General features: G+C 44.1%; 2 protein-coding genes across 4 annotated transcripts in view; one reads left to right on the plus strand and one right to left on the minus strand.

The window, feature by feature from the left end:
- The window catches only part of PCSK7 (proprotein convertase subtilisin/kexin type 7), a 217,822-nt gene extending 216,441 nt beyond the window's left edge, over positions 1 to 1,381 (minus strand). For 2 of the 3 annotated variants that reach the window (XM_077456987.1, XM_077456985.1), the window contains exon 1: positions 1,274 to 1,381. The gene's annotated coding sequence lies outside the window, so the exon portion shown is untranslated. Of the gene's footprint in view, positions 1 to 1,256 lie in introns of all 3 variants that reach the window. The other variant, XM_077456986.1, reaches the window with a different exon arrangement.
- The window catches only part of RNF214 (ring finger protein 214), a 155,795-nt gene continuing 129,163 nt past the window's right edge, over positions 1,329 to 27,960 (plus strand). The window contains exons 1-5 of the mRNA XM_077456988.1: positions 1,329 to 1,447; positions 6,276 to 6,456; positions 8,443 to 8,505; positions 8,592 to 8,732; positions 23,625 to 23,764. Coding sequence (XP_077313114.1) covers positions 6,325 to 6,456; positions 8,443 to 8,505; positions 8,592 to 8,732; positions 23,625 to 23,764 — 476 coding nt within the window. The 5' untranslated portion in view covers positions 1,329 to 1,447; positions 6,276 to 6,324. The remainder of the gene's footprint in view (positions 1,448 to 6,275; positions 6,457 to 8,442; positions 8,506 to 8,591; positions 8,733 to 23,624; positions 23,765 to 27,960) is intronic.

Genomic DNA, 27,960 nt, shown 5'->3' on the forward strand with positions numbered 1-27,960 from the left:
CATCACCACTGGACATAGAGAGTATGTCTGCTAAAGAATGATCTGATATGACCAATGGTTTTGACTCCAGGACACACCTTGCTTCCCATTTTAGTCTATGGGCATTCCACTCTGTCATATGTTTGTAATTCAATATAAAACAGCCGTAATCCCAAATAATCCCAATCTTACAATCTTCTACTCTACTTGAGGAACAGCTGTGGTAAAGGATAAATTGCTATGTCACTCAGATTTGCTTGCAAATGAGTTTATATTTTACTTCCCATTATACTCTATGGGCATTCCACTCTGTCATTTACCTTTGTTATGCCATAAAAAACAACATTAATCCCATCTAATCTCAATATTAAACATGGCCACTGATATTTAAAAGTAGGTCTTTAAAAAAAAAAAAACATTTATATGTCAAAAGAGTCTGTCACAAACTGAATTTTTTTTCCATTATTCTCTATGGGCATTCCACTTTGTTCCATTATTCTCTATGGGCATTCCATCTCCCTGTTAAAGTCTATGGGCATTCCATTCTGTCATTCCTTTTAGTATGTCCCGGGCACGGGATGGGATGGGATGGGGTCAGGAAAGCAGGACACGGGATGGGATGGGGTCAGGAAAGCAGGACAAGGGATGGGATGGGGTCAGGTAAGTAGGACACAGGATGGGATGTGAAGACAGAATGAGAAGGAGGGGGGGGGGGGGGGGGGTTATAGAAAGTAAGACAGACAAGAACAGGAGGGTGAGGTTGGGTCCAATCTGTACAGGGGATGGGGGTAAGGATCTCCAATACATACTTTTGTGTCACTGACATGTAGTGAACCAAAAGACAGCCAGGCAACTTGCATTTTGACAACCAGGACAGCTATGGCAGCCTCCATATTTCTCTCAGGTTATGGGCACTTTAAAGTCCTGATCTAATATCGTCCCAGGTTAAGCGCTAACACCAAACAATGTTTACCACAGCCAGGCAATGAGCATTGTACGGAGAGGTCAGTAAAGGCTGCCCCTGTATACAGGCTCCTTTAACAAGCCATGCTGACTGCACAGTCTAAAGCAACGAACTGCCCGGAACACAAGAATGGGAGGAAACGTCACAGCCTGACTCATCCCACTGAAACCAAAACACTGCTCCACAAACACAGCAACATATCCATAGGAATAGTGTGTCCAGCCCCAAACACTCCGTATACAGGAGAGGAAAGCCAGACTGAACTTCTACAACACACCATGTCACTTCAGTCCGGTCCCAGATATAATCTCACCTGTACACTTCACATACCTGTCCCCTCCTCTACACCCCGCTCCACTTCCGCATTCACCTCAGCTCTGTGACGGCAGCGACACTTCCGGGGCGTGGTTCCGTGAAACGCACAAACCGGAAGTAAATTGGAGCTTCCTGGTGCTGCTGTTGTGAAGGGATAAGAGGAGCCGCATGTGCCAAATTATTGGAGCTGTGAGTGGTGTAATATGCTGGGGGTGATCTAGAACTATGGGGTTAGACTGAGCTTCGCTGTCATTGTTATATTAGTGTAGGAGGCTCCTGTATATGTTTGTGTGTATAGCTAATGTGATACATTACAGAGGTGTCAGCTGTGCCAGGTTTCCTTGCCCCCTCATAGGTTAGGAGGATACGTCTCTGGTTCTGCACACCCATCACTTCATTAAAAGTCCTTGTTTCAGAGTATGGCATTCATTGACCATCATATAAACCCTAACTAGATGGCATGTAGTTTGCTGTGTGTATTATAAACTTCTAACTTCCTGGAGTGCTCCTGCTGCACTCAAAGCTCAAGCAGTGTTAACAGCCCTATCTAGCACCTCCTCTGTTGTGCTACACAACACTGCCCCCTTCTGGTAGGAGATATTCTGCAGCCCAGCAGGGGTACCGCAGGGGCACTGTGCCATCAACTCACTTCAGGAAGTTAGGAGCTCCCTGGATTCCTGGCAGTAGAAAGGATGAGCTCAGCTGTGTCGGCATCCCAATCAGAACCCAAGTAGCAAGCCTATCAGGAAGCTGCTACCTGTACTGGGCCAATCATCTGAAGAATGGGGCAATGCCTCAGTTGGAGATAATTGGCTCAGTACAGACAACAGCTTCCTGATAGGCTCGCTCACTTAGGTTCAGACTGGGATTCCAACACACCTGATCTCATCACTAATCCTTAGGTATTTCTCTATACTTGCAGCAGTTTGAAAGAGACGTGCATGATGCATGCAGATGTACTGAATATGTTTTCTTTTATTTTCCCTAAATGTACACTTCAGGTCCACTATATGTGTAAAATGATTCTGCTTAAAGCAGTATTCTGCCCAAAAAATAAATAAAAGCCAGCAGCTACACATACTGCAGCTGCTGGCTTTTAACAATCGGGCACTTACCTGTCCTGGATAGGGATGAGCTCTGGTGTGTTCGCATACTCCACGTGCAGAGCCCGCCAGGAAGTCGGTGCAGCACTGCGCTAGTCACAGGCAGTGAGACGTTGCCTGATCTCTGCAGCCGCGCATCGGGGCAATGTCTCACTGCCTGTGATTAGCGCAGCATTTCGCCGACTTCCTGGCGGGCTCTGCACATGGAGTATGCGAACACGCCGGAGCTCGTCCTTAGTCCTGGAGTCCCGCATTGTTGATACCTCAGCTGATGTTTCCATCAGCTGTCGGGTGCTGCCACCACCATAGCGGGTAAGGGAACCCGGTAGTGTATCCTCTCCTCTCCCCCTCCTGTGGCAATTGTGGCACTGGAGGGGAAGAGGAGATAAATGAGCGGAAGTTCCACTTTTGGGTGGAACTCCGCTTTAATGACTGTTAATTGGTTGGATGATTTAACATGACATTATATAACATGTTGCCGATTCTAAATATTATCAAATGTTAAAGCGGTTGTTCACACTGGAAAAAAAAATGTAAAGGTTAGCAGCTACAAATCCTGTATATGCTGACTTAATAAAAGAACACTTACCTGTCTAGGGATCCAGTGGCATCCTCACCCAGGCTAGTTCCTCACTAGTGTTCAGGTTTCCAGTGACCACATCCTGATTGTGGGTATTGGGCTATGCTCTGAAAACAAATTATATATTTGTAGCGGCTATAACCCTTGGCGGGGCGGCCTTAACTTTCGGGCTTGGCTGGTTCTTCCACATCTAGGGGTTCCAAGGGTTAGTATCCAACAATTTTGGACGCTGACACCATAAAAGTCCTTTAGAAAGGTTTTTATTTGCAGGGGTCCAACAAACACAGTCTCGTATGGGAACAGAGGGCAAGGGTGAAGAAACTCAGGCACCTTGAACTGCTAATTATCAGAAAGTCTCTAATACCACCCAGAGAGTAGCCACTCGAAGCTGGGCACTTCAACGCTGAACAAATCTCTAGCCAGAGATTATGGCAGTCAGCACTTTGATCCAACACTTGTAAAATCTTTGGCCTTGAGCAACATCTAAAAGAAAGTGAACAGGAACCTTTTCCTCAGTACCTGGAACGTTCTCTGTCTCCTTGGCAATACTGGAAAACTGTGAATTTGCTGATGTCGTTCACAACCCAGCAACCAGGCACTTCTCGGGATGCCAGCTTGTTGGCCCTCCTCAGAAGAGTCCTCCCCCGGGTGCTTACACGAGCTGCGGTGCCCGTCCAAGCCGAGAGCACACCCGGACACCCTGAATCCTCCCTCAGTTACTGCGCCTCGGACCAGCCGGTTCCGAGACTCGGGAACAGACTGCTCTCTACCCCAGACCAGGCGGGTCTATTGGGGTTAGACAACCGAAGCATGTTGAGGAACGACACACGCTCCCTTGACCGGGATCCCTCGCAGTGCTACCCCGGTCCAGAATCAGGAACAGGCAGCTGTGGCCTCACAAACGAACCCTGAACACATGACTTCAACATCTTAACTACCCTTCCCCAGACTCCTCAGTGGGGCCCGGCACACCCACTGATTGGCTCCAGGGAAAGCTGTTACCTAAAGCGTCCAACCAGGCCTGGTTCTGAGCCTGTCATGTGCACCTAACTGTACACATGACCAGGCAGAACTCTAACACAGCCCAGCCAAACTGATGTAAAACTTAAACCTACATAATTAACCCTCAGAACCCCCTTCACTGTTCTGAGGCACAAAACTAAATTTGTACATGACAGACACCTTGTCCAAAGTGTCATCGCTACATATTTATACATACAGTGCCTTGAAAAAGTATTCATACCCCTTGACATTTTCCAAATTTTTCATGTTACAACCAAATATGTGAATTTATTTTATTGGGATTTTATGTGATAGACCAACACAAAGTGGCACATAATTGTAAAGTGGAAGGAAAATTATAAATGGTTTTCCAAATTTTTTACAAATCACTGAAAAGTGTGGCATGCTTTGTATTCAGCCCCACTGAGTCAATACTTTGTAGAGCCACCTAGAGAGTGACATTTGTGCCCATTCATCCTTGCAAAATAGTTAAAGCTCTGTCAGATTGGATGGTGAGTGTCTGTGAACAGCAATTTCCCCCCTCATCTTCCAAAACAGCTACTTGAGAGATGATTGGCTCCACCTTCTACAGGAAACACAAATCAGATACAATTGAAGGCCCCTCCCTTTCCTCTGACCCTCAGTTGTGAAAAACATGTATTTCTTCAGTGGCAGGGGCTGAGGCTGCTTCTAACCTAAAGGAATTGATGGTTTCCTCCATCAAGCCTTTAATGATAGGTTAGCTGGGTTGGGCCCTTTCACATCTGTAGCAGTGATAGTACCCAGGTTCCTACGGCTTCAAGATCTCTGCCCCCTTTGGTGTCAGAGACCATTAGTTCCCATGCGGTCTCTGATCCAGACTAGGGGGGAGAACTCAGATTCCTTATCTGACGAGGAATCCGTGTCAAAGATGGAATTCCCTTCTTCCAGAGTTAGCCTTCCCCTTCCCCAAAGTACCCCCCCATGTTGAGGGTAGGCGGCCTGCTATGGCTCAGGAGGGGGGGGGGGGCGCTCGCTCATCCCCACCCCCTTTCCTGACTGGCCGGGCTGCGTGCTTGGATAAGGGTCTGATATGGACTTTGGGGGGGGACCCCACGCAGTTTTTTTGGCTTAGGGCCTCCCCTTTTAAGTCCATACCAGGTGACGGGGCTAGCGTCGGTTTTCATCCGTCGGACTAGCATACAGACAAACAGATTTTTCGACCAGACTCAAGTCCATCGGAAAGATTTGAAACATGTTCTAAATCTAAAGTCCGTCTGATTTTTCGATAGCAAAGGTCTGATGAAGCCCACACACAGTTGAAATTGTCAGACGGATTCATTCTATCGGACCTTTGCTGTTGAAAAGTCTGGCCGTGTGAACACGGCATTACAGTCAGCTCACACTATTCCTTTATACTGCATTTTTCAGAAAATTACCATGTACTGTATATTTTTGCAGTGACAGTAGCAAAACAAGGGAAGGCATCCTCTAAAATGGGGGTCAGCAACCCTAAGTCAGCAGTCAGCCGACAGGTAGATTGCAAACACAACCTTGTTTTGCTGGTCTTTAGCCCCAGCCTCCACCGTTCTTATTTTCACTGTAGAGCAGAGAGCGGGAGACAACACATTACTGGATGGAAGGTATGGTGGGAGATTCTTAAGTTAACCTTTCGAGTCAACTAGCAGGTGATTGGTTTCTAAGATCCTGGACGGTCCTAGCAACCAATCACCAACATGTTAATGTGAGAAGTTAACTCCGGCAGCTCCTGCCCTTCGTCCAGTGCTGTGCTGCCTCCCTCACTTCGTTCTGCTGTACTGCCCTGGACACTGCTTTGGGGGGGGGGGGGGGGGTAGGGCAGAGTACACTGCTATGGTGGTGGGCATTACACTGTGGGGGGGGGGGGTGATGTGAAGGGGGTGGACAGAGGGGACTACTGTAGGGGGGCTTGATAGTTTTTTTGTTTTTCAAAAAAGGGTAAAAGGGTGCTAACCTCCAACCCAGTGGGGATTTTTGATTTCCTCCATGCTGTCCAGGTAGATCTTAACCACTGAAATATATATTATAATGCATATTTAGACTAAAGCCTGTAACTAAGTAGGCATTAAGAAGACATTATAATATAAATGCTAGTGTATCTCTGTATGGAACACTAGTCAGATAAACATATAGCAACAGTTGGAAAAAGGGTCCTTTTGCAGCTTTTTGGGTGGTATTGGGGAGTGCTGTGTTACCACAGAGGACCGTCAGACACTGCAGTGCTATCGTTATTTTATTTCCCCTAAACCATTTGGTGAAAGGTACATGATATAATCAATATATATGAAACAACTTCTACAATCTGAATTTACAGGTGTAGTTAATTTGACACCAGAGAAGCTGACCTATCCATAGCTGGTAAAATGTTAGAAACTCACAGTCCTGAAGGTGACATTGGATGCCAGCTGGACACAGAAAAAGAGCCTTGCCAACCACTGACGACTCAAAATGGAGAAAATCATAGTGAATATCAGACCAAGAGCATTTCTGTGCAGGTGAGGAATTCTATTTGGGTATTCTGGAATAAAGAGTTTAATGTGCACTCCAATCGGACCCATATATCACATGAAGGGCATACAGTCTCAGTCTCATAGTTTCCAACTGTCCCGTATTTCCTGGGACATTCCCAGTATTTAGATCTTTGTCCCAATCTTACTGTATCCTGGAAAATGTCCCAGGAAATCTGCGTTTTCCTGAATTTTCGCCGTAGCCGCCACTCGTGAATTGTCTCCGCCAGCCACCATTTTACATAAGACCACCTATCGCGAGGAAGAAACAAGTGGTGAAACCCAGGCTTTGCCTCTAGGTTCTTCCCTTTGGCCTCCACGAGCTGGTCTTCTTTTTCTGTAATAGCATAGAGACCAAATTACCATTGGCATCACTACCGGAGTGCAGCCCACACCCTGGTGAAGAGGGGTGACAGTGTCTTCCACAGCCAGGGCACTTAACCCCATCAGGACAAACAAAACTTTAGCACATGTTTGCATCCCAGGCAATGATGTTAGGAGGGACTATACTAGGGAAACCTGATGTAAGGCGGGACTCTGCTGGGGACACCTGATGTAAGGAGGGACTCTGCTGGGGACAGCTGATGGCATCTGGTGGCAGGCGACGTAGCAAGTGACACACTCAGGGCTCCCACTGATTCTGCATTATTGTGAGTTGAACGATTTAATTTTATATTGCAATGTAATAATAGAAATAATGCAATCATCCAGACACCATATCAACCATGGTGCCATGATGATTGAACCACTAACACCAGTTGTTTGGAGTATCTTTATCTGCTAGATTGATAAACTTTCTGCAATACACATATTGCTATTGTGGTGTAGGATCTGGGACTGCTGTCCCTCCATCTCTATTTCCTTCCCTTTCTTTCTTTTTTCTCTCTCTTTTTTCATGATGTTGGCAACTATGCAGTCTTCATATCCAGTACCTTCCTATTCCACAACCAAAAAACTGGCTGCACAGCATGGAGGAAGTCTGCTGAAGTGGGGAATTAAGGTATTACACCTTATTCCTCTAACCCCTACACTTAACCTCTTGCTGACCGCCTCACACCAATATATGTCGGCAGAAGGACTCGTACAGGCAAACTAACTTACCTGTACGTTGCCCTTTAAGAGGTGGCCTGTGGGTGTGCACGCGCCTGCGGCAAACTCTGTGAGTCGGGTCACGGGTCCTGCAGACTTGATCGCCGCTGGGATACCCGCGATCGTCTCACTGAAGGAAGTGCGGGGAGATGCTAATGTAACCAAGCATCTCCCTGTTCTGCCTAGTGACAGTGTCACTGATCTCTGCTCCCTGTGATCAGGAGCAGAGATCAGTGACGTGTCACACATAGCCGTGCCCCCCCACAGTTAGCATCACTCCCCAGGACATACTTAACCCCTACACTGCCCCCTAGTAGTTAACCCCATTCACTGCCCGTGTCATTTACACAGGAACCAGTGCATTTGTATAGCACTGATTGCTGTATAAATGACAGTGGTCCCAAAAATGTCCCATGCATCCACCATAATGTCGCAGTCACGATTAAAGACGCTGATCGCCGCCATTACTAGTAAAATAAAAATGCCATAAACTATCCTCTATTTTGTAAATGCTATAACTTTTGCGTAAACCAATCAATATATGCTTATTGCGAATTTTTTTTTTTTTTTTTTTTTCATGATCACGTAGAGATATTTTTACTGCTTATTTTTTATTTTTTTAAATCATACTTGCATAGGTGGATACAGCATTGGTCCGATGCTGCACCTGTCCCCCGCCGGTACCTAGGTGGATCCCGACCATATGGTAGTGATCTTTCCCCAGTCTTGACTGGCTCTGTGGCGTCAGTTGTGAAACCTGCTGTCAGCTGAATATGGGTCATAGAAGTACAGCCAAACAAGATTTGGCTGTGCTTCTCCTTTTAAATATTACATGATATTATATTTATGAAGCTTTTGTATGTAATTGTTAATTCTTTCCCTTAGACAGAGTATAAAAGTAAGCAAGATGCTGAGACCATCACTGATGGGGAGACTGAGCAGGCCCTGGTGAGTGTTTAGTATTTATTTGTGTATTTTTGGTTTATGTTGATGTGTGGTACCTATGCTTCTTTGTTAATGTCTTCACCATGCAGAAGCAACTCGTCAGCTGCAGAAAACATCTAAGAAAGAGTTACCAAGAGGTGCTGGACAGACAGATCCAGTCAGAAAAACACCTGCAAGTTCAAATCAAACAACTGAAACAGAAAAGAGATGAAGAAATACACAAACAAAAGGTGTGAAATGATAAAAAAAAAATCCTAAACTATAATTATTGAAATTAACTTTGTGCCGTGAAGCTATTAAAATGTTTGTAAAAGGCATGGGAGACAGACTTTGCATTTTACATCAAAACTAGAAAGGTTTTTTAAATATAGTGTACCTCATTTAACAAAAAGTCTAAGTTATCTTATTTACAGCATCTAATCCTATTCTGTCATTCTCCTGCACTGAGAGAGCGAGTATGAGAATCGGAGGTGTTACAATGGCTTTCTGAAACAATGTCCTCTCAGTCCTTCTATTAAGAAGCACAAACCCAAGGATTTGTGTGACTTTAAGATGTATGCAGGAAAACACCATGCAGAGAAAGTTCATAGTGCAGTTAACTGAGTAAAATGTACTATCGCCACACAGCTGCTTTTATTGATTCTTCCTCTAGTGGTCAGAAGGACGCTGGCTGTAGACATACTGGGACAGTTGGAGACATAGGGGAAATTTAGCCAGCAAGTGGAATAGAAGACAGCCAACTATCACATCACTATATGCACACAGCTCACCTAAGCATTAATGTGTAGCTAAGGCCCCTTTTACACTTGTGCAACTTGGGACTGCAAAGTCGCATGACAAGTAATACCCCATGATTTCCAATGAGTACCATTCATATCTGTGTCACCTCAAAGTAGTCCCTGCACTACTTTGGTTCCGACTTTGATGTGACTTGACGTCCATAGACCTCAAGATTGCACAGTCATTGCTTCAAGTTGCAGTGAAATTGCGGCAAAGTTGCGAGATTTTTCAGTGTGAAAGGGGCCTAAAGGCAAACACTGGCTTTTCCATAATTTTCTGGCCATACCTGAATCGAAAATTCAGATGATTAGGCCGGGTTCACACAGGTACCACATATGCTCTGACTTTGGGTGCACATGTTGCATGACATGCATAAATCAATGATTTCCATCTTAACTGGTCTGACAAAGTCAGTCCAACTTTGAAAAAGGTTCCTGCACCTTTGGTCCTACTTCAGCCCATTGAATATCATCGAAGTCGCATCGAAGTCGAATGGATCATCATCTTAACTGATCCAACTTTGGCATGCTCTGTGGATCTCTAAGGGGAACCCCACTCCAAAAAAAAACAGCCCTTTGGGTCTGGTATGGATCTTGAGGGGAAACTCCACACCAAAATGTAAAAAGAAACGGCATAGTGCCCCCCCCCCCCATGACAGTATGGATTTTAAGAGGAACCCCCATGCCAAAAAAACTGTGTGGGGCCCCCCTAAAATTCACACCAGACCCTTATCTGAGCACACAGCCCGCCAGGTCAAGACCGGGGTGGGGGGGTAGGGGTGAGCGTGAGGGATAGGTGCTTTGGGGCATGGGGGGGGGGGGCTCTGTACCCCTGACCCACAAGCACATTGTTCCCATGTTGATGGGGACAAGGGCCTCTTCCCAACAACCCTGGAGGGTGGTTGTGGGGGTCTGCGGGTGGGGGGCTTATCGAAATCTGGAAGCCCCCTTTTTTGGGCCATTCATCCAAAAAAGTGTCAGAAATAAAACCAGCACACAGGTTTTTGACAGTCTTTTATTGAAGCAGCTCCAGCGTCTCTCTTCTCCCTCCGATTTTCTTCTCCCTCCGGTTCTTCTCGCTGCAGTGATGTCTCCTCCCACGGCGGTCTTTCCTCCCAGTTCTTTTCTCCGCTGTCTTCTTCCTCTGCCGGTTCTTCTTCCGAGGATGGGTTTTTCTTTTTGACACGTTTTTTGGGTGAATGGGTAGTTACCCCATACTCATTCACATAGGGTGTTGGGCCGGGATCTAGGGTCCCACTTGTTAAAGGGATTTTGATAGGGGTTGTTGTGGGGAAGAGGCCCAGGCTTGTGGGGAAGAGACCCTTGTCCATCAGCATGTGTTCAAGGTGCTTTGGGGTGGGGGAGCGCTTTTTAAATTTTATTTATTTTATTTTACCGTGGGGTTCCTCCTCAAGATTCATACCAGACTCAAAGAACCTGGTATTGTTGGGATCAAAGTCAGATACCTGTTTATTGATCACTAGCCACAGTTATACTGCGGCAGGTTGGCACGACTGTGCAAATCGCCATAGGTATACGTCGACTCTTTAAGACGTTATTGCAGGCACATGTCCCTGAAGCTGATACGTGGGCACGATGTCTGCTGGGTACCCACGATCGCTCGTGACAGAACGAGAATGGGGATGTGTGTGTGTGTGTCAACACACAAATCCAGGTTCTGTCAGGAGAGGAGACAGATCATGTGTTGCTAAGCAGCAACACGCCCTCCTCTAGTTGCTCCCAACCCCCCACAGTTAGAACACACAATGAGGGAATACATTTAACCCCTTGATCGCCCCCTAGTGTTAACTCTTCCCCTGTCAGTGACATTTTATACAATAATCGGTGGCTATTTTTAGCTCTGATTGCTATATAAATGTCAATGGTCCCAAAAAAGTGTCAAAAGTATCCGATCTGTCCGCTGCAATGTCACAGTCCCCCAAAAAAAACAGATCACCACCATTACTAGTAAAAAAACAAAAATAATAAAAATGACATAAATCTATCCCCTATTTTGTAGACGCTATAACTTTTGCGCAAATCAATCAACATCAATATACGCTTATCAAATTTTTTTTTTCTTTATTTTTTTTTAACCAAAAGTATGTAGAAGAATAAATTTCGGCCTAAACTGATGATTGCTTTTTTATTTTTTTATTTTTTTGCATATTTATTATAGCAAAAAGTACAAAATATTGTTTTTTTTCTTCAAAATTTTCGTTTTTTTTTTTTTTGGTTTATAAATAACCGCAGAGGTTATCAAATACTACGAAAAGAAAGCTCTATTTGTGAGGGGGAAAAAAGGACATAAATTTTGTTTGGGTACAACGTCACACGACCATGCAATTGTCAGTTAAATCTATGCAGTGTTCTATCGCAAAAAATAGCCTGGTCAGGAAGGGGCCAAATCCTTCCAGGGCTGAAGTGGTTAAAGTCGGACGGAAATCGGACATGAAGTCGCAGCGCAAAGTTGGATCCACAGACTGTCGTGTCTTACCAGTGTGAACCCGGCCTTAAGCAGGAACAAGCTGAATTTCAATCCACGTGTGACCATTCCCATTTATGAGGTCGATCTGTCGACCTTTCATGAACAGTTTGTTGGTATATTTTTGCTCGATTAGCACTACGGCCAATTGACTGCAGCAATGATCAGTGTATTCTTGGGATACAGGTGCGTGGGCTTGCAAAATAATGGAAAATGAATTACATAGTACGTGAGGTTGAAAAAAGACACAAGTCCATCAAGTCCAACCTATGTGTGTGATTATATGTCCGTATTACATTGTATATCCCTGTATGTTGCGGTCGATCAGGTGCTTATCCAATAGTTTTTGAAACTATCGAAGCTCCCTACTGAGACCGCCGCCTGTGAAAGGGAATTCCACATCCTTGTCGCTCTTACAGTAAATAACCCTCTACATAGTTTAAGGTTAAACCTCTTTTTTTCTAATTCTAATGGGTGGCCATGTGCCTTGTTAAACTCCCTTCCGCAAAAAAGTTTTATCCCTAGTGTGGGGTCACCCGTACGGTATTTATAAATTGAAATCGTATCCCCTCTCAAGCGTCTCAGTGCTCGCAACCTTTCCTCATAACTGATATCCTCCAGACCCTTTATTAGCTTTGTTGCCCTTCTTTGCACTCACTCCATTTCCAGTGCATCCTTCCTGAGGACTGGTGCCCAGAACTGGACAGCAAACTCCAGGTGCGGCCGGACCCGAGTCTTGTAGAGCGAGATAATTATCGTTTTATCTCTGGAGTTGATCCCCTTTTTAATGCATGCCAATATTCTGTTTGCTTTGTTAGCAGCAACTTAGCATTGCATGCCATTGCTGAGCCTATCATCTACTAGGACCCTCAGGTCCTTTTCCATCCTAGATTCCCCCAGAGATTCTCTCCCCAGTGTATAGATTGCATTCATATTTTTGCCACCCAAATACGTTATTTTACATTTTTCTACATTAAACCTCATTGGCCTTGTAGTTGCCCACCCCATTAATTTGTTCAGATCTTTTTGCAAAGTTTCCACATCCTGCGTAGAAGTTATTGCCCTGCTTAGCTTAGTATCATCCGCAAATACAAAGATTGAACTGTTTTACCCCCATCCTCCAGGTCATTTATGAACAAATTTAAATAGGGTTGGTTCCAGCACAGAACCCTGGGGGGCCCCCACTACCCACTGCTTATCATTTAGAGTAATCCCCATTTATGACCACCCTCTGAACTCGCCCTTGTAGCCAGTTTTCAATTCATGTACTCACCCTATGGTCCATGCCAACGGACCTTATTTTGTACAGTAAACGCTTATTGGGAACTGTGTCAAATGCTAAATCCAGATACACTATGTCTACGAGCCTTCCTTTATCTAGATGGCAACTCTCCTCCCCATAGAGGTTTAATAGATTGCCTTGTGAAGACTAAAGAATAAATTCGGTACCTTTTGCCATCTCCCAATCCTTTGTAATCAAATGTCCTTCCTCATTATTTATGGGGCCAATATGGTCTGTCCTCCTTTTAGTACTGTTTACATACTTAAAGAATTTCTTGGGATTTTTTTTGCTCTCCTCAGCTATATGTCTTTCGTGTTCTATCTTAGCCGCCCTAATTGCACCCTTACATTTCTTGTTGCATTTTTTATAAAGTCTGAATGCTGATGATGATCCCTTAACTTTGTATTTCTTGAAGGCCTTCTCTTTTGCACTTAATATGCATTTTTAAATTGGAGTTAAGCCATCCAGGACTTTTGTTCGCTCTTTTAAGCACTTGCTGACCAGCGGCAGGTCTGCACGATCCCACGAGCCGTTGTAGCTGTACATCGGCTCCTTTAAGCGGGATAGCAGGTGCACATGCGCTGCCGCACTGTGAGGGTGCCGATACTCATGACCAGCATTCGCGATGACCACTGGTCATGAGCGATCCTGAGCACGAGAGGCAGAACAGGGATGTGTGTGTGACACACATCCCTGTTCTGTTCTGAGAGGAGATGCAGATTGTGAGTTCCTATTAGCTAGGAACCACGATCTGTCATTTCCTATAGTCAGTCCCCTCCCCCTAAAGTTATAACACACAGTCTGGGAACACAGTTAACCCCTTGATCGCCCCCTAGTGTTAACCCCTTCCCTGCCAGTGACATACAGTAATCAGTGCATTTTTATAACATTGATCGCTGTATAATTGTCTGATGTGTCCGCCATATTGTTGCAGTCACGATGAAAATCGCAGATCGCCACCATTACTAGTATAAAAAATAATAATAAAAATGCCATAAATCTATCCCCCTATATTTTGTAGACGCTATAACTTTTGCGCAAACAAATCAATATACGCTTATTGCATTTTTTATTACCAAAAATATGTAGAAGAATACATATTGGCCTAAACTGAGAAAAAAATTGCTTTTTTAAAAAAAGAATTGGGGATATTTATTGTAGCAAAAAATACAAAAAAATTTTGCTTTTTTTTTAAATTTTTTTGTTTATAGAGCAAAAAATAAAAAAATGCAGAGATGATCAAATACCACAAAAAGAACGTCAATTTTGTTTGAGGACAGGGTTGCACGACTGCACAATTGTCAGTTAAAGCGACACAGTGCCGTATCGCAAAAAATGGCCTGGTCATCAAACAGCCAAATCTTCTGGGGCTTAAGTGGTTACATTTATTACCCAATAAATAAAAAACTAATTGGTGAATAAGTTGGTGCCTTATTTATGTTGAGCTTTCTCTGGAAATTTTCCCTACTGAGTGAATATGTTTATTGTCCTTTTAGTGGGCCTGAAGGAAGTAAAGTGGAATGTTGAACCTGTATTTTATTTTTTTTATTTTTTTATTTACATGTAGGCTAAGGCATATATAGTGCCTTGAAAAAGTATTCATACCCCTTGCAATTTTCCACATTTTGTCATATTACAACCAAAAACCTAAATGTATTTCATTGGGATTTTTTGATAGACCAACACAAAGGGACACATAATTGTGAAGTGGAAGGAGAATGATAAAAGGTTTTCCACATTTTTTACAAATAAATATGTGAGGCGTGCATTTGTATTCAGCCTCCTTTACTCCTTTACTCTGACCCCTAACTAAAATCTAGTGGAACCCATTGCCATCAGAAGTCACCTAATTAGTAAATAGAGTTCACCTGTATGTAATGCTGGTAGAGACATACCCAAAAAGACTTGCAGCTGTAATTGCAACGAAAGGTGGTTCTACAAGGTATTGATTCAAGGGGGCTGAATAAAAATGCACACACTTTTCACATATTTGTAAAAAAAATTGAAAACCATTTATCATTTTCCTTCCACTTCACAATTATGTGCCGCTTTATGTTGGTCTATCACATACAATCCCAATAAAATACATTTTACTTTGGGGCGTGGCCAAGATGGTGCACTGAGTGGATGTCTGAGCTGGAGCTCCACTGCTGAATCGGGCAAATCTCCTGCAGTCCGGTCCATACACCAGCCTTCCGACGACCGCTGACATCCACATGTGCCACAGGTCCTCTAGGGTGGCTAAAGGATGGGGTAAGAAGATCCATTTTCCCCCTATATCGGAGGAGATTGTCCCGGCCTCTACTGACTGCGTCCTGGCTGCTATTGCCAACTGCCAGGCCTCTATACCCACGCTGACAAAGTGCATGCTGTACAGCTGGATATGGGACTGTTCAGGCAAGACATAGGCAAGACATGGACAAAGTGAGATCCCGGCTGTACTCTGCAGAACAGCGCCTGGGCCATGCTGAAGACACAGTGGCTGAGCACACCAATAGTCTCTGGTCCCCGCAAACTAAAATACATGCTCCGCAATACAAGGCTGGGGACGCTGAGAATCTCAATAGGATAAACAATCTCCGCATAGTGGGCCTTGCAGAAGGGGTGGAGGGTCACCATCCAACTGAATTTGTGGAGCAGCTGCTGTGCACCCTTTTATCTGGAGCTCAGTTTTCACCCTTCTATGCTGTGGAAAGGGCTCACTGCATCCCACTCAAACCTGGACCCCTAGGGACACCACCCTGCACTTTTGTCTTCAAATTCATTAACTTCAGGAATAGGGATGAGGTGGTTCATGCTGCATGGCTGCAAAAGGACCTTGCTTTCCAAAACAGCAAAAGCCAAATTTTTTCCCAACTACTCGGTGGAGACAAAAAAAGCTGAGGCAATCGTTCGATCAAGTCAAGGCAGCTATGCGCACACGTGGTATTCATTATAGTGTACTCTTCCCAGCCTGGCTGAGGGTCCAAGATGGAGAAACTACCAGATTTTTTCACCTCACCCAGAGATGCATCTTCCTGGCTGGATTCACTGCCTCCACACTGGGTTGCTGCCCCTGCGAGCAGGTCTCTCTCCCTGTGTTAATGCCTTACATTTCCGATGCCTCAATTCACGGTGATATCTCGCATATCTGTGTTCTGGAGGAGACTCATCTCCAAGGCTCCAAAAGTATCTGTCTCAGGAAGTCGTGGGTGGGCCTGCTCTACTACGCCACATTCTGCTCGCTGACCCAGGCGGTAGATATGCAATCGTTTAAGCCCATGTGTATGACAAGACTGTGGTGCTGGTGGGGGTATATGTCCCTCCCCTGGCCTAGATCCAGGTTTTGCATCACATTCTGCAACTTGTGGTTCAATTTGACAATGATCTGTTTTTTTTGTTTTGTTTTTTTATGGGTGATTTCAACATGGTTTCATGTGTGGCCCTGGATAGCCTGCATTCCTCAGCTCGTGACTCTCCTGACCTCTGGCAATGGGCTGACACCTATTCCCTTACAGATGTCTGGAGACACATGCACCCGAACTCAAGATAATTCACTTGTCACTCGGCCATGTATAAGATCCTGTCTAAGATAGACCTGGTCTTTGCATCCAGAACTGCTTTACAATATGTCCAGAATGTATCTGTGCTTCTCAGGGGCATCTCTGACCATGCCCCACTGTGCTATGGAGACTATCCAGATTCTGGGCAAATGATGAATGACTACAAGAGCCACTGACTGCCTCTATTTGCAAATATTGGACAGACAACCAAGATGCTGCCTCTCTATCTGTGTTGTGGGACTCCTTTAAATCATGGGCTGGGGGATACATTTCTAGCATTTCACATCTCCAGAAGGAGGCTGTATTTTCCTTTTAGGAGATGGAGAGGAGGGTGACTAGGTTGGAGACTACTTATGTTCATGTCCCGGATGGTGATCATTATAAAACGTGGCAGCAGGCTCTGCGTGAGTTGTCCACCCTTAGAGTAGCTCAGACTGACAAGGCTCTCCTGTACTCGGCCCAAAAGGTGTTTGAATTTGGGGGAAAGAAAGGCAGACTGCTGGCCTGGCTGGCTAAGGGAGACATCCCATCCACCCCTATCGGCTTTATTAGGGACAAGGATGACCGCATACTAACAGTGCCTGACCGCATTAATGATCGGTTCCTACATTTCTTCCAGGACCTACACTCCTCCCAGACTGACTTCTCATTTTCTGATCTCTCCTCATTTCCTGAAATGATTTCTTTCCCAACATTAGCTGCAATGGATAGAGAGAGGCTGGATGTGGACATTGCCCAGGAGGAGGTTCAATTGGCCATGGGACGGTTGAAGGGTGGTAAGGCCCCTGGGACTGGTGGCTTGCCATCTGAGTTCTACAGCAACTTTATGGAACTTCTTGCTCCCAAATTGACCTCCCTTCTTTCGGACTATGGTTCCCTAGAGGCACTGCCTGACTCTATGAATGAAGCTGTGATTGTGTTGGTTCTCAAACCCAGAAAGGACCCGCAGGATTGTGCTGCGTATAGACCAATATCCCTACTAAACATTGATGCCAAGATTTTTGCGAAGGTCCTGGCTAACCATTTGTCCCAGGTGATTGAGGACCTGGTTGATGTCGAACAGACGGGTTCTATGCCAGGCAAGGGAACCAACATAAACATCAGGCGACTATTTAAACCTATCTGTCACCTACAACAATCAAGGCTCTAGAGTTATTGCTTCCCTAGATGTCGAAAAGGCTTTCGATTCTGTAGAATGGTCGTACCTCTGGGAAGTCCTTCAGCGATTCTGGTTTTGCCCCAAATTCATACATGGGATTAAATTACTATATAATGCCCCTAGAGTGAGGGTCCGTTCAAATAACTGTCTTTCTGCCCCTTTTAGTGGTATGCATCAGGGTTGTCTGCTCTCCCCCAGTCTGTTTGCCCTGGCACTGGAGCCCCTGGCCATTTTGATCAGGTCTGCTCCAGATGTCATGGGCCTTTGCTGGGAAAGTTGAAAGAGCAGCTGTCCTTGTATGCAGCCCACTCATTGCTGTATGTTAATGATGCTGACCCCTCGTTGTTAGCCACCATACATATTTTTGATAACTTTGGTACTTTCTCGGGTATTAAAATAAACTGGTTCAAGACAGTTCTATTCCCTATAGATGCAGATGCTGCTAAGACAGCTGCCTTCTCCCCTCTGAGATAGGTGGAGCATTTCAGCTATTTGGGAGTTATAGTGACTAAAAATCCTGCTAACTATGTGGAGAAGAACCTTCTCCCTCTATTGACGACCATGAAAGCCAAATGCGCCTCCTTGGCTAACCTCCCCCTTAATCTACTGGGACGGATTAACCTCCTCAAAATGGTGTTGCTACCTAAATTTAACTACTTCCGAAACTGTCCGATATGGATCCTGGTCTCATTGTTTAAAGAAATCGAACTTTGTGTGGGGTCCTTTCTGTGGCATGGCGGGGGTCCCTCGACTGGCACGATCTGCCCTGTGGCTTCCGGCTCACCTGGGAGGAATGGCTCTGCCCAATTTCAATGGGCTGCAATGTTGGTGACAGTCCAGTGGTGGTTCATGGGCTCAAAGTCAAATGTAGCCACCTGTTTGGAGGCAGTTAGCTTGGGCTCCCTGGCTGATTTACGGAATTTTGTATATAGGGGCCCGTAGGAATACACAAAGGTCCCTGGCCGAACGAGGGCTACTCGGAGGGTGTGGGTGGCTGCTAGACGGAGGTTTTTGAGTCCCAGCCAGTGGTCTCCGGCCCACCCACTCTGGGGTAATCCCTGTATACCACAGTTCCGCACCCTGTCAGATCCCCAGGTCTGGGACAAACGTGGTGTCGTCACCCTGGGAGATGTTATGTCTTACTTCTGATGAATGACCTACTTCACAAATTTCAGTTACCCCAATGGATGAGGTTTCGATACCGTCAGCTGTGACATGCCGCTAGAGCACAGTTTCCCCAACCGCCACTCCTTCGGGCTGACCCTATTGAGGAACTTGTATCCCCCGGAGACTTAGACAAGCCCTTATCAACCTTCTATTCTGCACTTCTGGGCACTGACTCCCCTAAGATGGTGTCAGGGCTGGGCTCAGCCCTTCCTTCTCTGAGCTGGACGCTCAGCTGTCGACTAATTGCCAGGTCCCATCTCTCTCCACAGTTACTCAGCAGAAGTTTTATATCCTGCTCATCATTCCTACCTACTTAAGCCATCCAGTCCAGAGGGCCTCTGCCTTCGCCTTGGTCAGCATCACAAGAAACATCTCCTGCGTTCCTGTTTTAAGACTGGCTTAGCTGACTATCCGTTCCGGCTACTGAACTCTGGCTATGTTTTGACTACATTTGTTCTTTTTACTTTTATTATTAAACAAGTGTGATTTAACTGTACTCATGTCTCTGTCTGATTTGATGGTTTCTGACAGTAGGCGAAGGCCATGATTTCAGAAGATTCAGTCAATCCACTTGTTGGTAATATTTTTTCCAGATTGAATGAACTGGATCACCGCATGGATCAGTTCGCCATGGCGTTGCAAACACTCCTGAGTCGCACGGCTCACCTGGAATCTGCCTCTGTGGCCGCCCCAGTGCAACCTATGTTGTAGGCCAACCCTGCTGCTGCTCCAGTCTCTGTGCAGTCACCCGCCTCGAGTGTTACCTCTATAAGAGGTATGTCTGATTCTGCTCCACTTCCCCAGCGATGGGGGGGGGGGGGGGGCGATCCAGTTCAATGCAGAGGGTTTATCAACTAAGTTGAGATAAACTTTGAGATGCTGCCCCAGGCATTTCCCACAGACAGAAGCAAAGTAGGTTTCGTGGTATATTTGCTTTCTGAGACCCTCTATGGGAGACACAAAAACCTGTTGTCTTGAGCTACCCTGAGTTTGTAACTTTGTTTAAAAGGGTATTTGATGTTTCCGCACGCTCCACTTGTGCTGCCAAGTGCCTCATGTCCATCGAACAGAGTACGAGAACTGTTGCCGACTACATCATTGAATTCCATACTGAGATATACCCACTGAGCTGGAGAAGTTGATCATTGGCTCTTGACGGGAGACCTCTACAACCTGCTCTTGTGACTCATGAGACGGTTCTGTTGTCCATGGCCATAGGGGCTCTTCACCATTAGATAATCCAATTCCAAGTTATTTCCTCACCCAAGTTTCCACTGGTTATTGGTTATTCTTGGTGACAGAGGCACAACCCCTCTTTTGATTGGCTCCACTTCTGGAAGGTAGCCAAGGTTTTGTGCACCTCTTCACTCTCCTCCCTGCCAGAGAAGTACAGCGATTTTTACAAAGGTCAAGCCGGTAGTTTGCCTCCACACTGGCTATATGATTGCGCAATTGACCTTCAACCTGGGGCCATACCCCCTCCTGGGTGGGTTTATCCTTTGTCGGTCTTGGAGGATAAGGCCATAGAGTATGCTGCAGACGCACTTTCTCAAGGTTTCATCTGCAAATCCTCATCTTCTGCTGGTATTGGTTTCTTCTTTGTGAAGAAGAAGAGTGGTGAACTGAGACTTGATTATAGGGGTCTCAATAGTTTCACAATTAAGAATGCCTATCCGATTCCATTGATTACGGAGTTATTTGACCGCCTCAATGGAGAAACAGTTTTCACAAAGCTTGATTTGAGAGGGGCATACAATCTTGTGAGAATTAAGGGGGGCGACGAGTAGAAAACTGTGTTTTAATACCAGAACAAGTCATTATGAGTACTAGGGCTGAAACGATTAATCGATATTATCGATAATAATCGATAATGAAAATCGTTGTCAACGATTTTCATTATCGATTAGTTGGTCCGCACCATGCCAGCACACAGATGTCTGTCGTGTACTTCAGAAACACAAAAAAAGAGAGAAAAATCGATATTGTAAACTGGAGAAGTGCAAGTTCCACCGTGAACAGGTTAAATTCCTGATAATGATAAAAAGTATACCGCACTAAATGCTAAAAAAAAAGGACATACAGGTAATAAATGATACACTGGTAACAATTAATAAAATGAATGAAACAGTCCCCAGTGAAAAAAAGGTGCTTGTGCTAGTGAAACAATATCCAGTGCTGTGACTTGAATAATAGATGGATGATTCTGTGCTTCTTAAGTGCTTTAAATAGAGTGCCCCCCTAATAGATGTGAACTCACCCCTGGAAGTGGACCAACAATCGCTAGTTAGGTCAAATGCGCATGTGGGGCGACCTCTATGGATATCCTCTGGACCGATGATTGGCAGCGGTGAATGTTCTTCATATAAATGGGTATAATAGAAAAAGACTCAATGAGCAGTACCGTTAATAAAGAGCTTTTTATTCCAAAAAATATAAAGATATTAAACTCACATATATGAGTGCCTAATGTATATTTTATATATTTTTTATCTCCATTATCCCTGAATAACATATTTTGGTTAGTTACCATCCATGGCAGGTAGGGGGCCACTCAGTGGGCTGTAATATAGAAATTACTGTTTCACATCCTTGCCTTCTATTGGAATAATGTGCACAGATCATCAGTATAGATGTTCACCACTAGATGTCGCCACACTTATCCCATGGTTGAATATGTACTGTATATATGGGGATTTTTGCCATTACATTTTAAACTTTTGAGTTTTTAATTGTTATGTATTTTATGATTGCACATTATTAAAATCCATTTTAATTATACTAACAATGCTAAAAGGGCATTTTTAGTCAGATTGTGAGCAGTCCCAAGTTAATAATAGGGAAAGTAACGCTATTGGCCATGCCAAATCACATGATTCATGCTGAGGGTATTGATGCCCTCAGTTAAAATGATGGAATTGTAACTTCCTGAGGACGGCCAGTCTGATAGGCTGAAATGCATAGAGGTTGAGTCACTTTATCGTGACACGCTTCCGCCCACACATTCAATCCAGAAATCAAGGCTTTACAGAGCCAGCAGCTGCATGAACTAGCTGCATGGGCCTTTCCGTATTCTTTGCAGGATTAACCCAGTGGCTTACACATTAGACCTTCCTTCTGATATGCGTTTTTCAAATATATTTCATGTCTCCTTATTAAAACCTTTGGTCTGCAACCACTTTACCACCTTGGTGCCACGTTCTCACCCTGTACAGGTTGAGAACCCACGAGGGGTATGAAGTACAGTCCATTGTTGACTCCCATAGGTTCCGTGGGCGCATACAGTACCTGGTGCATTGGAAGGGGTATGGTCCGGAGGAACACTCTTGGGTCTCATCCTCGGACGTACATGCCCCTGTCCTTCCCTGTGATTTCCATAGATGTTTTCCTCTCAAGCCTGGTGGTCCTCTGAGGGGGAGGCTGTCTGCTAATTGTCTTCACCTTGGCCAACATCACAAGAAACATCTCCTGCGTTTCTGTTTTAAGATTGGCTTCGCTGACATCCCTTCTGGCTCCAGATCCTGCTTGCCGTTACACTAATTTGATCCCTGACTTTTGGCTTGGCTGACTATCCGTTCCGGTTACTGAACTCTGGCTATGTTTTGACTATGTTTGTTCTTTTTACTTTTATTATTAAACAAGTGTGATTTAACTGTACTTCTGTCTCGGTCTGATTTTCATCTATCTTGGAGTGACATACCATCACTGGACAGAGAGGACTGGGATGACTGTCTAAAACAGGGTCCCAGTTTGATCATCTCCTTTAGGGATAAACTTGTATAGTTAAAATTCCTGCACAGAATCTACTACACTCCCCAGAAACTGCATCATATTTTGTCAGACCGGGATCCCTTATGCCCCAAGTACAGGAAACAAGTGGGGACGTTCTTCCATATGTTCTGGGAATGCCCAATTATAACATTGTTTTGGTCAGTGGTCTTCAGCGAAATAAATCTTCAGCTGCAGTTGTACCTCCCAGTTACACCCAAATTGGTGCTATTGGGGGTTCAGGATGATGCGCAGCTTTCCCATAATTTAAAACTGTTGGTATCCTATCTCCTGTTTTATGCTAAAAAGAAGATTCTCCTGAAATGGTTCTCCCTCTCCTCCCCTTCTCTTTCCTCCTGGGAAGTCTTGATAGGCACTGTTCTGCCCTGCCCGTGTACAGATTAATTAATATAAACAGGGGTTGTCAATGGAAATATGACAAATTGTGGGCCCCATGGAACAATACCTAGATGTCTTTGGGGGGGGTTATGTACCATCTATAAGTCTTCTTCCTCCTATTAAACCTGCTACTGTCTAGTATGTAATTAACTTCACTGACAAACTACGGTTGTGTTTTTTCCCTGCTTCCTGTATGAAATCCAAGCATTTTGTATTGTTTTGTTCTAAGTCAATCTGTATTCTTTGTCTTACCCGTTTCGAAAACGATAATGCACTTTTGATTGTTACAACAAAAAACGTAAACATATTTTTTTTTTTAACATGACAAAATGTTAAAAATGTCAAGGGGTATGAGTACTTTTTCAAGGCACTGTACTAAATAAGGCTAACGATCATTTAGGATTATACGTGCCTTGTAAAAGTTTAAATTTATCTTCACCTACATGTTACTTACAAAAATATATGCTTTTGGGGCACGTTATTAGTTGTACCCATGTATATTAGATGTATATGTTTATTTCATGATATCCTTATTCTGCTACAGGAATATATTAAATCTATTCACGATCTGACAATTAAGAGGGAAGAGTTCAGGAAAAGGGTGGAGAAAGAGGGGAGAGAATCATCTCAGAAAGAACAAGATCTAAGCGCTGAACTTTCCAAACTGCAAAGCAAGAGTGAGAGGTATATAATCATATGTCAGAATGTATCTTCATCTGTGCTAGTAATATAGCTTTCATGCCATTTATGATGTGATGTGATATTTTATATACTGTGTGTGTGAACAAAATGCAAATAAGTTCAGAAATTAAGGTATGTGTAATAAAATGGAATAGTATAGGGAAAAAGTATTGAACGCATGAAGAAAGGGATGTGCAAAAAGTAATTGAAAGCCAACACACCAGCTGAAATGTATCTGTACTTAGAAAGCAATCCTGCCCCATGTAAGTGCAAATTAATATCAGATGGTTCAGTCTCAAATGATGGCCTATAAAAAGGTGTCTCATTACCAAGGTGTCACACAAAAATATCTTATGGGTAAAAGTAAAGAGCTCTCTCAAGACCTTTGCAAGCTTATTGTTGCAAAACATACTGATGCCATTGGTTACAGAAGGATTTCTAAACTTCTTAATGTTCCGGTGAGCACTGTTGGGGCCACAATCTGCAAGTGGAAAGAACATAATTTCACCATAAGCCAGCCACGACCAGGTGCTCTTTGCAAGATTTCTAACAGAGGAGTAAAAGGAATTCTCATAAGAGTATTCCAGTACTCCAAGAGCCACTTGGAAAGGGCTTTAGAAAGACCTTGAATTAACAGATACAATTGTTTCAAATAAAACAATAAATAATGCATTTAAACGCCTGTATGCATGCTCACAATGCAAGACTCCATTGCTGAAAAAAAAGCATGTTGAAGCTTGTTTAAAATTTGCTGCACAACATTTAGACAAGCCTATGAAATACTGGGAGAATATAGTCTGGTCAAATGAGACCAAAATTGAACTCTTTGGATGCCATAACGCACCTGTGTTTAGAGGTCAAATGGCACTACACATCAACCCAAAAATACTATATCACTCAGCATGGAAAACTTCATGTCATTCGAGGAAGGATGAATGGAAAAATGTACCAAGACAATCTTGATAAAAATCTGCTGCCATCTACCAGGATGATGAAAATGAATCAACAGGGGTTGACATTTCGGCAAGACAATGATCCCAAACACAAAGCAAAGGAACCTCTCAATTGGTTTCAAAGAACAAAAAGAAATCTGCTAGAATGGCCCAGCCAATCACCTGACTTGAATCCAATAGAAAACATATGGAAAGAACTAAAAATCAGAGTTCATGGAACCCATGGAACCTTCAAGATTTGAAGATTGTGTGGAAAAAATGGGGCCAAAATCACACCTGAGCAATGCATGCACAACATTTCTCCATACAGGAGGCATCTTGAAGCTGTTATTACCAACAAAGGATTTTGTGTCATTCCATTTTATTACACATAACTTAATTTCTGAACTTATTTGTTTTGGTTTCTTTGTATGTAGGGTTCAAAATTGAGTTGGCCCACCCTTTGTAGCTATACCAGCTTCAACCCTTCTGGGAAGGCTGTCCACAAGGACCCCAAACTCGTTCATCCATGTCTTTTTGTGCACTGGTGTGCAGTCATGTTGGAACAGAAAGGGGCCATCCCCAAACTGTTCCCACAAGGTTGGGAGCTTGAAATTGTCCAAAATGACTTGGTATGCTAATGCCTGAAGAGCTTCCTTCACTGGAACAAGCCCATACCTTGAAAAACAACCCTGCACCATAATCCTCCCTCCACCAAATGATTTGGATGGTTGGTTGGCTTAATACTTTCAGCAACCTAGTATGGATGAGCGAGTTTGGGGTGGAGGAACTTGACTGGCCCGCAAAGAGTACACAGAGAACACCTTTGGGATAAATTTGAGCAGAGACTGCGGGCCAGGCTTACTGGTCCACATTAGGAAGGTCAGGTAAATTCCCCGTGTTTTTTTTTTTTTTTTTTTTTTTTTTAGCAGCAATGAGAAACAAAATAATTTTGTAAAAATTCCTTGATTTTATTATCCAAAACACAAGTTAAACATCATTGGGTGCAAAATATGTTTAAAATATGAGCTCTGGTGTACAAAGTGCAGAACAGTTTCAGGTAGAGGAAGGTACATACAAAATTTGCAATTCCTTTTATAAAGTGATTATACTATATTCAAATAGATTTCCATAACATTTAATTCATATGACCATATGTTATATACACAATACCCCAATGCATTTCAACCTTGGAAAAAATTATCCACATCAGTGCCTGCCTCACAAATACGCTTCTGGAAAAATGGTCAAACATTCCCATAGACACACTCCTAAGCTTTGTGGACAACCTTCCTAGAAGAGTTGAAGCTGTTATAATATTATTATTATTATACAGGATTTATATAGCGCCAACAGTTTGCACAGCGCTCACTGATTCTCCAAGTTTGCACTAGGATACAAGTCCAGATTTTAGGTATCCTCTACAACAAAAATTAAATTTTTGGTGAGATACTCCTAAAGGGTTAATCATATCTAAAGGTATTCAGGCCCTCATTAGAACTCTGCAAGAGCATCAGTTTTGACCCTAGGTTCACACATATGTGTTTTTTAGTGCATTGTGCAGTTTGCAGAAATGTACTAAAGTCCATTTAACATTGTTTCCTATAGTACACCTTCACATCTATGTGTTTTGTGGCCTGTGCGTTTTTGGAAAGGGTCGGAAACTTTTTTTCCTCAAGTTTTGCATGTAATAGACTTAACAACCGATGAGTCATCAGCTGTCAGAGGGGTTCCCCGCTGACCACTGAATGTAAAAAAAAAATCACATAAAAAACGGCGTGGGGCCCCCCCCAGGTCCATACCTGGGTGGGGATAAGGGCCTCTTCCCGACAACCCTGGGCTGTGGTTTGTAGGGATCTGCAGGCGGGGGGTCCCCAGACCTCCCCATGTAAAGGGGTGTCGGGTACATCGTACCCATTCACCCCAAAAAGTGGTGAAATGTAAAAAAAAAAAAAAAGAGCTGGTTTTTGACACATTCTTATTAAAAAAGAAGCCTGAGCTGTCTCCTCCTGGAGCTGTCTTCTCCCTGAGCTGTCTTCTTCATCGCCACTGGTTACCCGCTAAAAACAAAAAGAGAACCCGCTCGTCATCTAAGGCTGCCTTCCTCAGTTGTCTTGTCACCTGCTGTCTGGCATCTCTTATATAGCCATGGGGCGTGGTCATCCGATGATGTCACCCGGAGAGCCGCCTCTTGTGATATCACTGAGGAAGACGGCCTTATAAAAAGAGCTGCCTTTTTTTGTTTTTAGCGGGTAACCGGAGGCAAGGAAGAAGACAGCTCGAAGGAGAAGACAGCTCGGGGCTTCTTTTTTAATAAAAAACTTGTCAAAAAAACATTCTTGTGTGTGTTTATTTTTAACATTTCACTGCTTTTTGGGGGGAATGTTTACGATACCCATTCACATAGGATCTAGAAGCCCCCTTGTTAAAGGGGGCTTCCAGTTTCCGATATGCCCCCCCACCCACAGACCCCCGATAACCACATCCCAGGGTTGTTGGAAGGAGGCCCTTGTCCCCATCAACATAGGGGCAAGATGCTTTGGGGCGAGGGGGGCAGGACAACCATCCCCCTATGTTGAGGGCATGAGGCCTGGTATGATCGCCCATCCCGCCCATGATATGCTCACCCATCCCCTCCACTCCCTTTCCTGACCTGCCAGGCTGCATGCTCGGATAAGGGTCTGGTATGGATCTTGGAGGGGACACCCTGCCATATTTTTAAAAATGTTGGCGTAGGTGGGTCCCCTCTGAATCCATACTAGACCCAAGGGGCTTGGTATGGACCTGGGGGGGACCCAACGGCATTTTTTATTTTTTATTTTGCCGGCTACTTTTATTTATTTTATTTTTTACATTCAGCTGTCAGCGGGCAAACCTGCTAACAGCCGATGACTTATTGGTTGTTAAGTATGCGGTGGCAGGCTTCTCTGCCCCCTCCTTAGCAACCAGCTGTTTCAAAACGTAAAATGCATGAAAAATGCATGCAAAAACACATAAAAAAAACTAGGGTTTAAAAATGCGAAATGCACTGCAAAACGTGCTAAAAAAGCATCAAACACAGCCACATAGATATGAACCTAGCCTGAAAGAAAGTCATTCCTATTCAGATTCACTTTGCACATCAACATAGACAAATGATCAGCTATTTGTTCAGAGCAATAAAAGATATGAATCTGCAACAAAGTTTGTTAAAAATCCTAGTAATGTATATTCATCTCACAGAGGGGATTTTTTTTTTCTCTATAGCCAAAACTTTTTTTTTCGTTT

Source organism: Lithobates pipiens, unplaced genomic scaffold, assembly GCF_037356315.1.
Source record: "Lithobates pipiens isolate NorthernLeopardFrog02 unplaced genomic scaffold, aLitPip1_a1.2 Scaffold_27, whole genome shotgun sequence".
Taxonomy (NCBI): domain Eukaryota; kingdom Metazoa; phylum Chordata; class Amphibia; order Anura; family Ranidae; genus Lithobates; species Lithobates pipiens.